Genomic DNA, 14375 nt, shown 5'->3' with positions numbered 1-14375 from the left:
ACTATTCACAATATCTGAATGTGGAGGCAACCCAAGTGTCCATTGAGGATGAATGGGTGAGCAAGATGTGGCACATCCACAAGACGACATGGATGAACCCCGAGGATGCTGTGCTGAGTGAAATGAGCCAGCCACAAAGAGCAAATGCTGTCTGATTCCACTGGTATGCGGTCCCTGGAGTGGTCAGATTTGTAGGGACAGGAAGTAGATAGTGGGTGCCAGGGGTGGGGGGCAGGGGATGGGAGCTGGGTTTTGAGGAGAGTGTGTCAGATTCACAAGTCGAAGTTCTGGAGTGCTGTGGTGGCTGCACAACAATGTGAATGCACTTAGTGCCAGTGAGCTGTGCACCTAACAATGGGAAAAACTTCACATTTTCCATAACAACAAGTCTTTTTGACTTGCTTCACTAAAACAATTGGCAGCAAAGTGATTTTAGGCTCAGAGCTGAGATCTGGAAGCACACGAATGACAGGGTTTAGAAATCATATGGCTGAGGCTGATGAGGACACAGTACATGTCAAAAGGCAGCATTCACACAACCTCACATGCCACACAAACAGGCCTGGGGCACCACACGGTCATTGGCCATGAACTAGGAGGATCCTGAAGACCCTGTTCCAGCTGGCTGGTATACAGCTGGAAAATGAGGTTCGAAATGGGCAAATAGGTGCAATTAAGCTGAAAGTTCTAGCAAATAAAAGATGCTAGCCCGGCTGGTGTGGCTCAGTGGGTGAGTGCCAACCTAAGAACCTGGTCAGAGAACATACCCAGGTTGCGGGCTCGATTCCCCAGTGTGAGGTGTGCAAGAGGCAGCTTATCAGTGATTCTCTCTCATCATTGATGTTTCTATCTCCCTCTCCCTCTCCCTTCCTTTCTGAAATCAATAAAAATGTATTTTAAAAAACACATGTTAAATCATACTACTTTCACTTTAAATCCCACACACATGCACATATTATGTATATAAATATCCCTAGAGTAAAAAGAGAGAAAACCAGGACATTAAACGTATTACCAAGTAGTCTCTCTATACATTTTATCACAGCAAAAACTTCCAGTGACCTCTCATCATCTGGACTGTTCAGGTGTCTCATGCGTCACATGTAAACATGCATTTTTGGAAGCAGGACACAGAAAAGTCATATGTGCTCTGGATTCTTTGGGTGCCACGCATTTTGGCTCTTCTCAGTGTCTGAGGATTTGTGCTTTTTATCTCACGTTTGTGTTCACTTTACTGAGCCTGGACCCGAGACCCTGACACGCTGTGACGACTAAGTTGGGAATCACAGAGGACAAGAGAGGCCACGCCAAGGCCCACGAGCAGCTTGGGCGAGCTGACTGGCTGGAGCAGCACCTTGGGTTTCAAGGGACAGCTGAAATCAAGTCCCCACATCTGTGAGGGGGTTTCCTTCAATCGGAAATGTAAGAAAAAAGAGAACCCCAGAAAGTCTTATTGAGTTTAGTGAGGAGTTGATATAAGTACCTAGATCTTTACATGGAGCACTGATAATCTAGCATGGACAGATAAGGAACAGAAAAACAAGCAGGGCATCTACCTGTCATAATCACATCTCTTGCCCCGACAGTCAGATCCAGATCATTTGCACGTCTGAGTCTGAGTGGCTCTCGTGACCGAACTCCCTCCTGACCCGCTGGGGCGTCGGTCCCTGTGCAGGGCTCACTGACACTGCTCTCTGCACACCAACAACCTGCTCCATGCGCCAAGTCCAACAGGAGTTGGTGCACTGCTGCCTCCGACCCCTCCACTGTCTCGCCGTCCAGCTACCCAACAGCCTCTCTTCTAAAAGCAGCCGGGCTCCTTTCTTTCACACAGTGGAGGCCCCACCCTGAGGCGCCCACCATTCTGTAACTGAGCCTCTGCCTCATGGGGAGCGCAAGGTGAGAAAGCACCTTCCTGGAAACTAAGCCTCACCCAGGAGGAGCTAATGTCGTGTGTGCGCAGAGAGGGCACATCGGCCAGGAAGAGAAGGCAGCACAGGGGTCACGCAGTCGCAGGGAAACTGCGCTCTGCTCCAGGTGCCGTACCTTGATTCCCGCGTTGCGCAGCATCTCCAGGGTAGGCCGCACGTCTGCCTGCAGCCGGTCCTCCACCCCCGTCAGGCACAGCAGCTGCATCTCCCGCTCCAGGCTCTCCACCACCGCAGCCACCTTCAGCGCCCGGTCATGCACACTCAGCTTCGCCTGCATATAGCGGCTCTGAGGACAGAGATGGGCTGTGCTATTTATATTTATTATCATTTAGGACTTGCTGAATACATGGAAACTTGCAACACTAAAGAAATCCTCACTTCTCACTCCCAGCAGACTGCAGAAGAGGGTGGGGCCATGACAGGGTGGGGGACTAAGTCCTGATGCTCCCAGCTATGGCCACACGACCTCACAATGTCCCACGAGCAATATGAACTCATTTTCACAGCAGCACCAGAGCCCACGAGGGATGGGATGTCCGTGAGGGTGGAGAGAGACCATCTGCTCACCTCAAAGTCCTGGTACTGCTCCTCTGTGAGCGCCCTCTTCGCGACCACGAGGGTGCGCAGACCTTCGCGGGCCATGTTTCCACACTGGAAAGGAAGAGGCAGGCTACTGTGCTGTCACCACCCACTCTGCATTTTTATCTCTGGCTCCTAGTTACTGTGTCCAGTGGCAGCAGGGCTGGAGCTGGAGCGGCAGGCTCAGACAGTTCCAGTCTACATCCTTGCCAGACAGGTGGGTACAGTACTTAACAGCTGTATCCTCAGGGACTGCTGCCATGCCGTCCCCCACCCCATGATGGCCCTGCTCTTCCTGACCTCTGAGAACAAGCAGTGCACGCACACAGTGGGGCTGGTGTCACAGTGCAGCTCCCGGATGACAAGCATATTCTTTCCCACCTCACACCAGATTTGTCAGAAATGGCACCACAAACCCTGAAACCATACTGCTCTCCGTGCTGGCCCCCGCTGCATGGGTAATATAGGGAGATCAATGCTTGAGGCCAGGGGAGGAGGGGAGGCCTGGAAATAGGAAGACCCTACGGGGCAGGTGAGAAGTAAGAAGTACTGCAGAGTAACGTGTTTTTATGAAAAATAAGTTTAAGCCACGATGTGATGAACACTAAGCTATTCTATTCTAAACAACCTGTTTGAAGCTCACCTGTCAAGACACCAAGAGTAACAGCCCAGGCTTATCCAGGCCACTCGGCTCCTGGACCACCTGCTACGGGCTGCCTAAGGCCCTTCCCCTCTGCAATGACTGCCTTTCAACTTTCAGTCTTTGACAATATTTTGAAAGCTCCAAACTCCAGCTGTTCAGCCTGTTTTGGGCACTTGTGGTTTACAGAGATCATGGTGATCGCTCCCGGGTCTGCTGGTGCCCCCACTGTGGTGGACTTTTGGGCAAGGGGCTGGCAAAGGCAGTGTCAGGAGCAGGGTCTTTTCAAAACACTTTGAGCAAATACCAGGGGACAGGACTCTAGTCACAGCTAAAGAACAACTAATCAAAAGTGTCTCAGTGTACATATACAACGTAAAGCTGACAATGTGATGATGTGTTTAAGCAAATACATCGCCAACAAATGAACCAGCTATTTTTTTAATGAAAGAAAGTCAAACACTAGTGATGGGTATGCACTGTTAGGACTGATACTGTTAGCATCTGTTCAGCATGAAGGGGAGAGGAAGGTGTCCTCTTTGCAGCTCCCACAGGGAGGCTGGCTCTGCATTCCAGCCACTGAGGGGACTGTGATTTTGACTGTCTGACCTTCTGTGCATCGAAATTAGAGACATGAGTAGAAATTCCGCATCGCCCAGGGACAAGCACGCAGCCTTGCTGATAAACCATGCAGACATGACTTCCCAAGCTCGCTCGCCCTGCCAGCCTTGTGCAGAGGCCCTGTCATTGCCTACTGTCCCTTCGGGGCAAAGCTAATGTTTCTAGATAACGTCACCTCTCTCTATAGGAGGTTCATCTCCAGCAAAGCTCATTTACTACATCTGATGCTAAAATCTGTAGGCATATACAAAACCTGAGCCATTCGGGTTTGCTGAAGCTCCTTGTCAGTTCACTGGGTAGACTAGTCTGATGCTCACAATCACACACACAGCTGCAGACATGACAGGAAGAGCTGATGGAAGGTCCCGGCTGGGGACAGGGACCCCAGGGGATGGCAGTATGCTCTTCACTGTGCCCTCATACTTCCAACTTTAACTCCTGTTCACCCCTAACATCAGGTCTGGGGGTGAACGGCAAGCCTGCCTTCGAGGGAAGGCGGCCACTGTTAGCTGCTACATCCAGGATCTGGTTCAGGAGTTTATGCAGACTCACGCCGTAGGGTTGATAAAATCAGCTCCTTCTGTCACATGACGAGTGAAAAGTATTGGTAATTTTTTTGTTTTGTTGTTTTTTAATATTTGCAGAACACAAGTTTATAGTCAAGAATCCAACCTGGAGGCTTGTCTGAGACAGAGGAGCCCAACTAGCCCACAGGGACTCAGGCTCCTAGAGCCTGCTGGTCTCCCCCATGAAAGGCCTTCAGACTACGGCAGCATCACTACCAAGACATGGGCAGAGGTCAAAGATTCAACTAAGGGAAGAACTGCAATGTTGAGGAAATAAATGTACAAAGGATTGTTAATAAAGTTATCTTTGTGAAAGACAATCTGACATTATGTGTCTGGTGCAAGACATTTATTGATTTGACCTCATAAAGCTAAATAAATTAAACAAGTATTTTATAATTAATTGCACATCATTATGACCAAAAGTAATTTTTATGGCATTTTACTAGGTCTTCAGGGAGTTTAATTTATTCATGTTCCTGATTAAATCCCAGTGCCCGAGGAGCTATTGATTCATATTGCCAATACCTCTGTGGAGGGTGTGGCCCTCACTGACAGACGGTCTCCTGTCCATGGTGGGAAGATATTAGCACAACAGCAATGTGCACATGCTAAAAGGCTGGTGTTTGTAACTGCAGAGCTTTAGTTTTACTTTCAAATTCAGCTTCTTATTAATACATAAGTGTAAACAACAAATACTATAACCTCATGAGGCTAAAAATAAGTCATATTTGTTTAGGGAGAATTTGATGCAGTAGAGCATTGGTTATGTTTGTATCTTACTTTCTATTTTTAAAGTGAATCCTATGTACAAATTAGAACCAGACTTAAATTCTAATTAAATCTCCTTGCAAATAATTTAGGTTAAAAAATGAGTATATTAAATTGGCTATGTGTATATCGTTATTTCAGAATTTTCTGCTTTTTCACTAATCCAAACAAAATACTCTTCACAGGACCTACTTGTGTGTATGACATACCTTCACGCAAAACCCAGCACAGAAGTTGTGCACAAAGAGAGGAAGCTGCTCATCACTAAACAACCTTGTGGAACTGAGCTGGTGTCACCCGAGGTAATCCAGTGGGAAACATTATCCTGCAAAATATTGTGTTGGGTTTGAAACCTGGTGTCTCAATTTATTCCCAGATCCCAGGTCTACCAGCTGGGACAGGACACTGGTTTTCTGTGTGCTCGCTTATCTGTGAACATGTTCCCATGAGAGAGCGCCAGTTACCTCCTCCTCCAGCCAGTCGTTATACTGGACGATGGTGGACATGACAGCATCAGCACCTTTCATGTAGAAGGTGATTTCTGCCGTGGACTCATCCTGCAAGAAAGGAAAAAAACAGGTATGTTCAGACCAATGCTGCTCCTCAAATGACAGCGGCTCTAACAGGCTCAGAGCAGTGTCTCCATGCAGATGCCCAGTGCTGCACTGCTTGAACCTCTTTCTACACAGGCTACATGCCCCAATGCTCAGGCACCAAGATCGAGAACACAGCTGCAGATCTCGAGTCACTGTGCGGTGCTCAGAATAAAATTAGTTATTGGACATATGCCTTGGACTGCAAGGTAAATATGATTTCTCTCAACTTTTCATGGTTTGATTGAATGAATAAGCTTCCTTGTATAGCCAATTTCCAGTATATAGTTTTGGCATTTGCTAAAAATTTAATGGGGGTGTTTTGCAGCAACTTTATGGTTATAAATCATTCTTACTTTAAAGTCTTCGGCATGCTCCTGCTGTTGAAAACAAAACAGAATGAGGAAATGACCTTTCACTAGCTCTGCCTCAGTTGTCTCAGGAGAGCTATCTGACGTCACCCCCGTCGCACTGTCAATTATTGTGGGGCAAGCACGCCTACCCTGACGATGATGCCCATGCGCTTGCCCTCCGACGTGAAGGGGAACATCTGCAGGACGCAGTAGGTCAGGATCTGGCCGCCGGGCGTCCTCAACTGCATGGACGTGAGGTCTCTGTTGACCAGGGTGAGGCCAACGCTCTCCGTCCACTGCACCAGAGCCACCTGGGGGAGACCAGTGACAGGTGAGGCTATTGGCTTCCTGGGAAGGGAAGCAAGAGGCTGGTGGTCAGAAAGCTTGGCCTTACACAGCTCACTGTGCTGAGAACTTGTGTATCTTTGTGGCTGTGTCAGTGTTCACTTTTAATAACATCTCCTCAGGCCAACAATAGCAGGATGACAGAGCCCTTGGTCTTGCTTTCTGAAACAGAGGCCACAGCTGAGTATGCTCTGGTTTACTAGCTGCCCAGAGGCAGTGTTTAGTAGGCACACATGGTGGGCTGGAGGGCTCAGTGGTGGGCAGGCACTCACTATTGGCTTTCCAAACTTCTTTCTGATTCCAGGAGCCTATGAGACAGAGAACCATCCAACTCTCCCTGTTTATCTGACCTTTTCCTAAAATAAGAGATAAGTCTAGCTGGCGTAGCTCAGTGGTTGAACGTCAACCTATGAACCAAGAGGTCGTGGTTTGATTCCCAGTCAGGGCACATGCCTGAGTTTCGGGCTCAATTCCCAGTTTGGGGCGTGCAGGAGACAGCCGATCAAGGATTCTCTCTCATCATTGATGTTTCTGTCTCTCTCTCTCTCCCTTCCTCTCTGGAATCAATAAAAATATATTTTTTAAAAAAGGCATAAGGGAGTGGACACTCAAACAACCTTCTCACCCGGTTCCTCACCTGAACCCCAGAAACAGAAGAAACTGAGGTGCCATTTCCCACTGCCCAGGAGGACACACAGCAGGTCCCGTCCTAGGTGCACAGAGCGAAGTCGCTTCCCAGCGCAGGCGATGCCTCAGAGCCATGGTTGGCAAACTGTGGCTCGCGAGCCACATGCGGCTCTTTGGCCCCTTGAGTGTGGCTCTTCCTAAGCCTTAGGAGCCATGTCTCCAGCAGAGAGGAGGATGGGGAGGCCCTTCCACTAGTCTGTCCTCCACCACGGCCTTCCCCTCCCTGCGAATCCCTCCTCTGTCCCACCACCTGTCGCTGCTTCCTGTGCAGTGTGCCCATTTCTCCTCAGCCCCAATTTATCCTTTAAAAATACATTTCATTTTAATGAATAAAAGCATAGTTGGCTGACATAAATCTAGGACAGCAAAACGTTACACATTAGATTGCCAGCTAATGAGCCTTGACTGTATTGGATTGTGATCATTCGCCCTGAGCAGCACTCTCACTTCAGTCTTGCTGTCCTGCCGATGGCGGGGGCAGCATCCACCATCACCCTGTGCTGCAGAGAGGGCATCTTTGTAGACTCGGGGCTGGGGGGTCCAGTCTCTGAGCACAGCCCAGAGGTCAGCGCTGGGAGAGTTATGTTGTCGGGAAAGGTTCTGACCTGGAGCCTTTCCTGCCATTTGCCTTGACCATCTGTGTCTGTGGTGGTATGAAGATAAGAGTTGTTCTTGTTCTAGCTGGTTCAGCTCAGTGGAGAGAGTGGAAGGGAGGGGGAGAGACAGAGAGAGAAACATAGATGTGAGACATCAATTGGTTGCCTCCCATACAAGTGCTAACCAGGGCCATCGGATCGAGCCTGCTGCCAAGGTACAAGGTACGTGCCCTTGACCAGAATCGAACCCGGGAACCTTCAGTCCGCAGGCCAATGCTTTATCCACTGAGCCAAACTGGCTATGGCTCTTCTAATGTTTTTACGTGGATGCCAAGTTTGTATATTTCATTGCTTCTTCCTGATGCATACAATCTCTGGCTTATCTTTCAAGGCACTCCCTAATACGTCAGCTGCTGAGATGGAGTTTCTGTCTCCTGTCACCGCTGTGCTGCTGGCAGAGTCAGGGAGGTGGTGCCTGAGCTAGAGCTGTTCAGTGACTGTTTTCATCTCGGCTTCTCCTGACCATGGCTTCTCTAAGGTCATCCTTTTCTATATTGGGTCAGACTGCATACTCTGTGTGGTGGCTTCTAACAGGAGCGGGCTTTGGCTTAGAATTTATCTCAGGAGCAGTTAATACTCTGCTGCTTTTTGAATTTCCCAACTGTGCGGCCCTCATGGTCAGGAGGAAGGGACAGAGGGGGATGTATGTCTTTTCCTGTTCCCTTTGGATGCTGTCAGTGATGGCGTGGGCCTCCCAAGAATGTGCCCTCCTTCCATCATTAAGTCCTAGAGAGTTGGGGAGATTTCCCCAGTGCTTAGGTCTGGGTTCTGTTTAAGAGAGTTTCCAATGCTGTTGCTTGATTTTCTCTCTCCAGGAATTTTTGTCAGTATTTGAATGAAACATGCAGAGAGTGGTTTATCCAATACTTGTGTGCTGCCATGTTCATGTGGAAGGTTCTGCTTGACATTATAATAGGACATAATCCTGAGATATTTTTCTCTGAAATGTAAAGGTAACTTAGAGCATAAAGGTTTAATCTATTTGAAATGACTGTTTCACAAGAGCTTTTGGAAATATCTAATGATGTGATTATTGACAATAATATAAAGGTAAAAATAATTAAAATGTGATGTAAAAATATATGTAAGTGGGAGCCTGAGCTAAGTCTCATCCATAGGCACTGAGTAACACACTCAGGAAGTTTATTTACACATTCATGTGTCTTCATTCTTAGTAACCAGTATGGAGGGTAGTTCCAAGAGTTGTGAAATGAGAGGAAACAGAACATGGGGCGGGAGCTACAATTTCATATTAAAAAGTTTCTGTGCTGTCATTCTTTTACTGTGTGTGTGTTTATTTTTTAAAATAAATCTTTATTGTTGAAACTATTACATATGTCCCCTTTCCCACCCCCCATTGCCCTCTCCCCCAAGCCTTCACCACCCACTGTCTGTGTCCTTGGGTTATGCATATACACATATGAGTTCATTGGTTGATCTCCCGCCCTCCCCCCCCCCCCCCCCTCCCTGCCATCTCTCTGAGGTTTGACAGTCTGTTCAATGTTTCTATGACTCTGGGTCTATTTTTGTTCATCAGTTTATGTTGGTCATTAGATTCTACATATGAGTGAGATCAGGTGATACTTATCTTTCTCTGACTGGCTTATTTTGCTTAGTATAATGCTCCCTAGGTCTATCCATGCTGTTGCAAATGGTAAGAGTTGTTTCTTTTTTACAGCTGCATAGTATTCCATTGTGTAGATGTACCACAGTTTTTTAATCCACTCATCTGCTGATGGGCACTTAGGCTGTTTACAAATCTTAGCTATTGTAAATTGTGCTGCTATGAACACAGGGGTGCATATGTTCTTTCTAATTGGTGTTTCTAGTTTCTTGGGATATATTCCTAGAAGTGGGATCACTGGATCAAATAATAGTTCCATTTTTAATTTTTTGAGGAAACTACAAACTGTTTTCCACAGAGGCTGCACCAGTCTGCATTCCCACCAGCAGTTCATGAGAGTTCCCTTTTCTCCACATCCTCGCCAACACTTGTCATTTGTTGATTTGTTGATGATAGCCATTCTTACAGGTGTGAGGTGGTACCTCATTGTTTTGATTTGCATCTCTCGGATGATCAGTGACATTGAGTACTATTTCATGCCTTTTGGCCTTCTGTGTGTCCACTTTGGAGAAGTGTCTATTGAGGTCCTTTGCCCATTTTTTAATTGGGTTGTTTATCTTCCTTTTGGTAGGTTGTATGAGTTGTGCTGTCATTCTTTAACACCCTGGGAGAATGTCCTTTATCATCTTGGCAATTACACAGGCATAGCTGCCAGCAATCCTCCAGGGTAGTTTTTACCACACACTTATCAATCATAATCTGTGCTAGTACCATCATTGTTATAATAACAGAATTATGAACATAAACTGCAATCTGATTGCTTGGAAAGACTGCCAATCAATACTCATGGCTGGCCATGGAGTCGGCATTCTCTTCTGCTCCTGAGGGTCACAGGAGGGCTGACGTCATTGACAAGGACCTGCTCCCCACAGACATGCTGACACAAGTGCACAATCAGTCCTCTGCTTCGACAGGCACAGCAATAACATGGATTAAACTGAAGCACGACGCATACGTTAGAGCTTACTTCGCTCAATTCAAAAGCAATGCTGTTAATGACATAACGTTCTTCTGTTTTTAGGTTTGTCCTAAATTTTAGCTGATTCTTCACTAACCACCCAGTAAAGATTTATCTACCCCTGAAATGATATCTGAATGTAGGAACTACCTGTGATAAAGGGTGTAGCCCCGGGGGAAGTGTGTTACTACCAAATAGCAGGTGTACAGGGTCCGCAGCCACAAGAAACACGCCCAATCACTTTTCTGGGCCAAAAGAGGGTAGATGTTGTCAAGGTTTGTGTCATGCTGTCCCTGATCACCTGAGCTGGCGCCCATCTGCCTGCTGGCCATGTCCACTTAGGCCTGTTCCTGACACTAGCTAAGTGTCACCGTTCAGCACCTAGCAGATACAACCCTGAAGAGGGTTGGCTTTAACTCCGTTCAGGAATTCCCAGGGAACTTTTCATGTCTGCTAAGCTGGAGTTTGCTATGTGGAAGCTGTGGACACAAAGTGACAGGCAAGGAACTTCCTCTTCCCAGAGAAAATGAACTATTGATCACTCACCATAAGAAACAACAACCAGGTGTAAGCAGGCTCCACACTGTGACCTGACAGAACACCCCACCACTTGCCATATCTGAAAGTATCACTAAAATACCAGGACAACACACACTTCATTACTACACATACTTCATGACTACACCTCATAGAACCTTAATGATTTACGATGAATCTGCCCAGAGCTCCATTATTAGTATTGCGAAGACTTATTTATGCACATGCGTGAGGGAAAGATCCTTTCGTTTTGGGAAAATGAAAACGAGACTCTTCTATTGGGTAGAATCAACAATGAGGTCATTCTACTTAATGAACTGCGTTCTCTCTAAAGGCCGAAATGACACAGAGCCATAAATGCATGGGGATTGTGAGGTACAGCGCTAACAGCAACATAAAGCCTTGTTGTCTTCTGACGACAATGCTGCTTGTTAAGCAGGTACACTGTGACAGGTCCCAGCTGAGGTTGGACAGAAAACATGAATGGGGCCCTGTCCCTGAGTCGAGCTCTGGGGTGCACGATCCTCAGCACTTGATCCAATAAAAATGTTTCTGAAGCAGCACCAGTGACTGGACCCAGCGCCATCCTCTGTCAGCCTGGTGCAGCCAAGTTTACTGAGCTCAGTATTGAGACCTTAGACAACTGTCCTCAGGCTTCAGGGACCCACAAACACTGCATCCATACAGCCCTTTAAAATTATGATATCTAACCTTTTCATTTTCAGACTAAAATTCGTGTTAAGGATTTCCTAATGGTTATATAATATTCTGCTACTTTTTAATCATTGTCCAATTCCCAAAGTAGGAAGAAATTTTAAACAAGTACACATTTAAATATAAGATTAGCAGTTTCTACTTAGTTCTAGTAATCTTTGAATCAAGGAAATCCCTCTCTATTGTGAATTCCTAATTTAAGATTCAAAGTGTTACAGAAACCTAAAGATGAAAAATCCTATGTATTTTCAACAAAATTTGTGCTTATTTTTGGCAGGTAATAAGGTAGATGTGTAATAAAATGTTTTTCGGTATTTTTCCATGGCTGGCTTGATTACTTTACAGAGTTCTGAAGAACCTGGAGTGGAAAGAGTATATAAGAAAACTATATATAAAATATACTAAGACTGCATGGGAACTGGGCAAATTAGTTTAATAATAGATTTTGTTGTTGTTGTTAATCCTCATCTGAGGATAGTTTTCCATTGATTTTTAGGGAGAGTGGAAGAGAGAGGGAAAGACAGAGAGAAACATTGATGTGAGAGAAACACATTGATTGATTGCTTCCTGCACGAGTCCTGACCAGGGCCCGGGCAGGGGGGGAGCCTGCAACCGAGGTACATGCCCTTGACTGGAATTGAACCTGAGACCCTTTGGTCTGCAGGCTGTCTCCTGAATCCACTGAGCCAAACCGGCTAGGGCAGTGGTGGGCAAACTGCGGCTCGCGAGCCACATGCGGCTCTTTGGCCCCTTGAGTGTGGCTCTTCCATAAAATACCTACTTCTGCGCATGGGCCACGAAGTTTCAATCGCACTGTACATGCGCGCCCGCATGTGGTATTTTGTGTAAGAGCCACACTCAAGGGGCCAAAGAGCCACATGTGGCTTGTGAGCCGGAGTTTGCCGATCACTGGGCTAGGGCAATAATAGATTTTTATCAAACTAAAAATCAAAGAACAATATAAAGTTAGAAGTTACTAATTACCATATTTAATGTTTTATCATTTCTGTTTTGTGTAGATTTAAAAAATTTTTAAATTCTGGCAAACATAACCGGAAATTTAATATGCGAACTGATGATGCATTTGGAGATGAGAAGAAACTGAGTAACGCAGCCTGTCAAGACTCCAGTCAGTTCATCCACTCAGACAACTGACTTCCCTCCTGCTGCCCTGTGACTAGCTCTTAGTACTCTGAGGTGTGTGGACACAGTAGGATCAAGTGCACACGCAGAAAGTCCTCACTCACCCAGGTTTCCCAGCCTGTCACATTAACACTATCCTAAAGCTCCCCTGTTCACTCCTAAAAGAACTCATGCTCATGTCTTTGAGTCCCAATGAAACACACCGACCAACATTGCTTTGTACTCTGAGGAATAACACGGTGAAACGAGATTCTGTAAAAGCCCAACTGACCTCATCGGGGCTGGAGGCCTGGTAGGTGCGGTTCTCATCGCTGAAGTCTTGGTCCACCTCTGCGTACTCAGTCTCCCCGGTCACGCCAACTCGAGACTCGTATACCGGTGTCACGTTGTGGCACAGCGCAATGGCCGTCACTGCTTCGTGAACTCGGCTGCTCACACTCTTTCTAACTTTGGGACCTGAAGACTGGGCTTTTCTTGGTGGAGTTGAACTGGTATTGTTTCCACTAGCTTGAGAGTGCAGCTGTGAATATGGAAGTCACAAAGTTGAAGACAAAACATAGCTGACATTGGGATTATGATCATGTATTATCTTATAAACTAATTAGGGTAAGAAAAAGAGCTTGATTTGATTTACTGCTGATGATCTCCTACATCATATGTGCTGGTAGGATAAGGTTTTTATCTGACTGCGGCAAGTGCTGTAGTATTTCCCAGTTGTCAAGTAGCCCCAAATATTTGCTATAATGCTTACCATCTGACAGATTCCTTTTACTAGATTCAATCTAACTGTGACATTAACTTGCTGAGTCCTTCATAATCCCTGCTTATTTACTATTTCTAAAAGCAGAGTAAGTTTGAGAGCAAAAGAGAATGGTATATAATACATCCTCTTTCATTTTTGTTTACAAATGTTCTACTTAAAATGGTATAAACCTTTGCTGAATACCATAAATCAATCCAGCTTGCAACAGTTTCTAAAGTTAGTGTCCAGTTTTGGAGTTCATAATAACCGATAATGGCTGCATTCTGAGGAAGAGTGACCCCCATGTCATATCTCAAAACCCTGTTCTCCTGAAGCAACGACCCAGTTAGCACTGACATTTGCTTGGCTCTCATCACATTCAGCTGCATTCAAGGGTCTCAGTTCATCAGCCAAGCGGATGACTTTTATTATTCACCTCCTACTCGGGGGAGGGACACGCCCCCTGACCCCACAGGACTGTCAAACATTTCTTCAGTAACTTCAGAGTCACTTGTGACGATCCTCCTTAGCACCAAGCCTGCAGCTTTTGGACGGGGTGTGCAGAGCCACTGAACCGTGACTACTCTGCCCATCAAATTACAGTGCTGTCTAATGAAGGGTTTAACTTCTCTGTTCAGCTGGCACCCCTGTCAGCGAGCTTCAGACCCCACATCTGCGTTCTGCTCACATGCTGCCGTTACAGCAGAAACTCGCTGACGCCCACCTTCTGCATTAGGCTATGCTCACTGATGGCTGTATAATTTAATTTCGCACAAATCCCATTAAAGATATGCCCTCTATCACCAGTGCTTCCAGTGGGGAAATATAACCAGGTTATAAAAGATTTGTGTACATTACAGTGGACCTAGTAGGCTACTGTCATCTTAATAATAAAGAACATAAGGAGTAAAGTCA

The 14375-nt window shown here is 46.2% G+C and overlaps 1 protein-coding gene across 4 annotated transcripts in view; it reads right to left on the bottom strand.

Moving 5' to 3' along the window:
- ATP9B (ATPase phospholipid transporting 9B (putative)) overlaps positions 1-14375 on the bottom strand; it is a 148924-nt gene that overhangs the window by 13933 nt on the left and 120616 nt on the right. For 3 of the 4 annotated variants that reach the window (XM_070420485.1, XM_070420487.1, XM_070420488.1), the window contains 5 exons: positions 12990-13238; positions 6204-6365; positions 5573-5665; positions 2499-2582; positions 2047-2217 (listed from right to left, as the gene is read on the bottom strand). In XM_070420485.1, coding sequence (XP_070276586.1) covers positions 2047-2217; positions 2499-2582; positions 5573-5665; positions 6204-6365; positions 12990-13238 — 759 coding nt within the window. The remainder of the gene's footprint in view (positions 1-2046; positions 2218-2498; positions 2583-5572; positions 5666-6203; positions 6366-12989; positions 13239-14375) is intronic. The other variant, XM_070420486.1, reaches the window with a different exon arrangement.

This window comes from Myotis yumanensis, unplaced genomic scaffold (assembly GCF_028538775.1).
Source record: "Myotis yumanensis isolate MYYU_CA2020_CCGP unplaced genomic scaffold, mMyoYum1.0.hap1 SCAF_7, whole genome shotgun sequence".
In the NCBI taxonomy this organism is placed as follows: domain Eukaryota; kingdom Metazoa; phylum Chordata; class Mammalia; order Chiroptera; family Vespertilionidae; genus Myotis; species Myotis yumanensis.
Note: the sequence above shows the minus strand (reverse complement) of the source record. Positions and strands in the feature narration are given on the sequence as shown.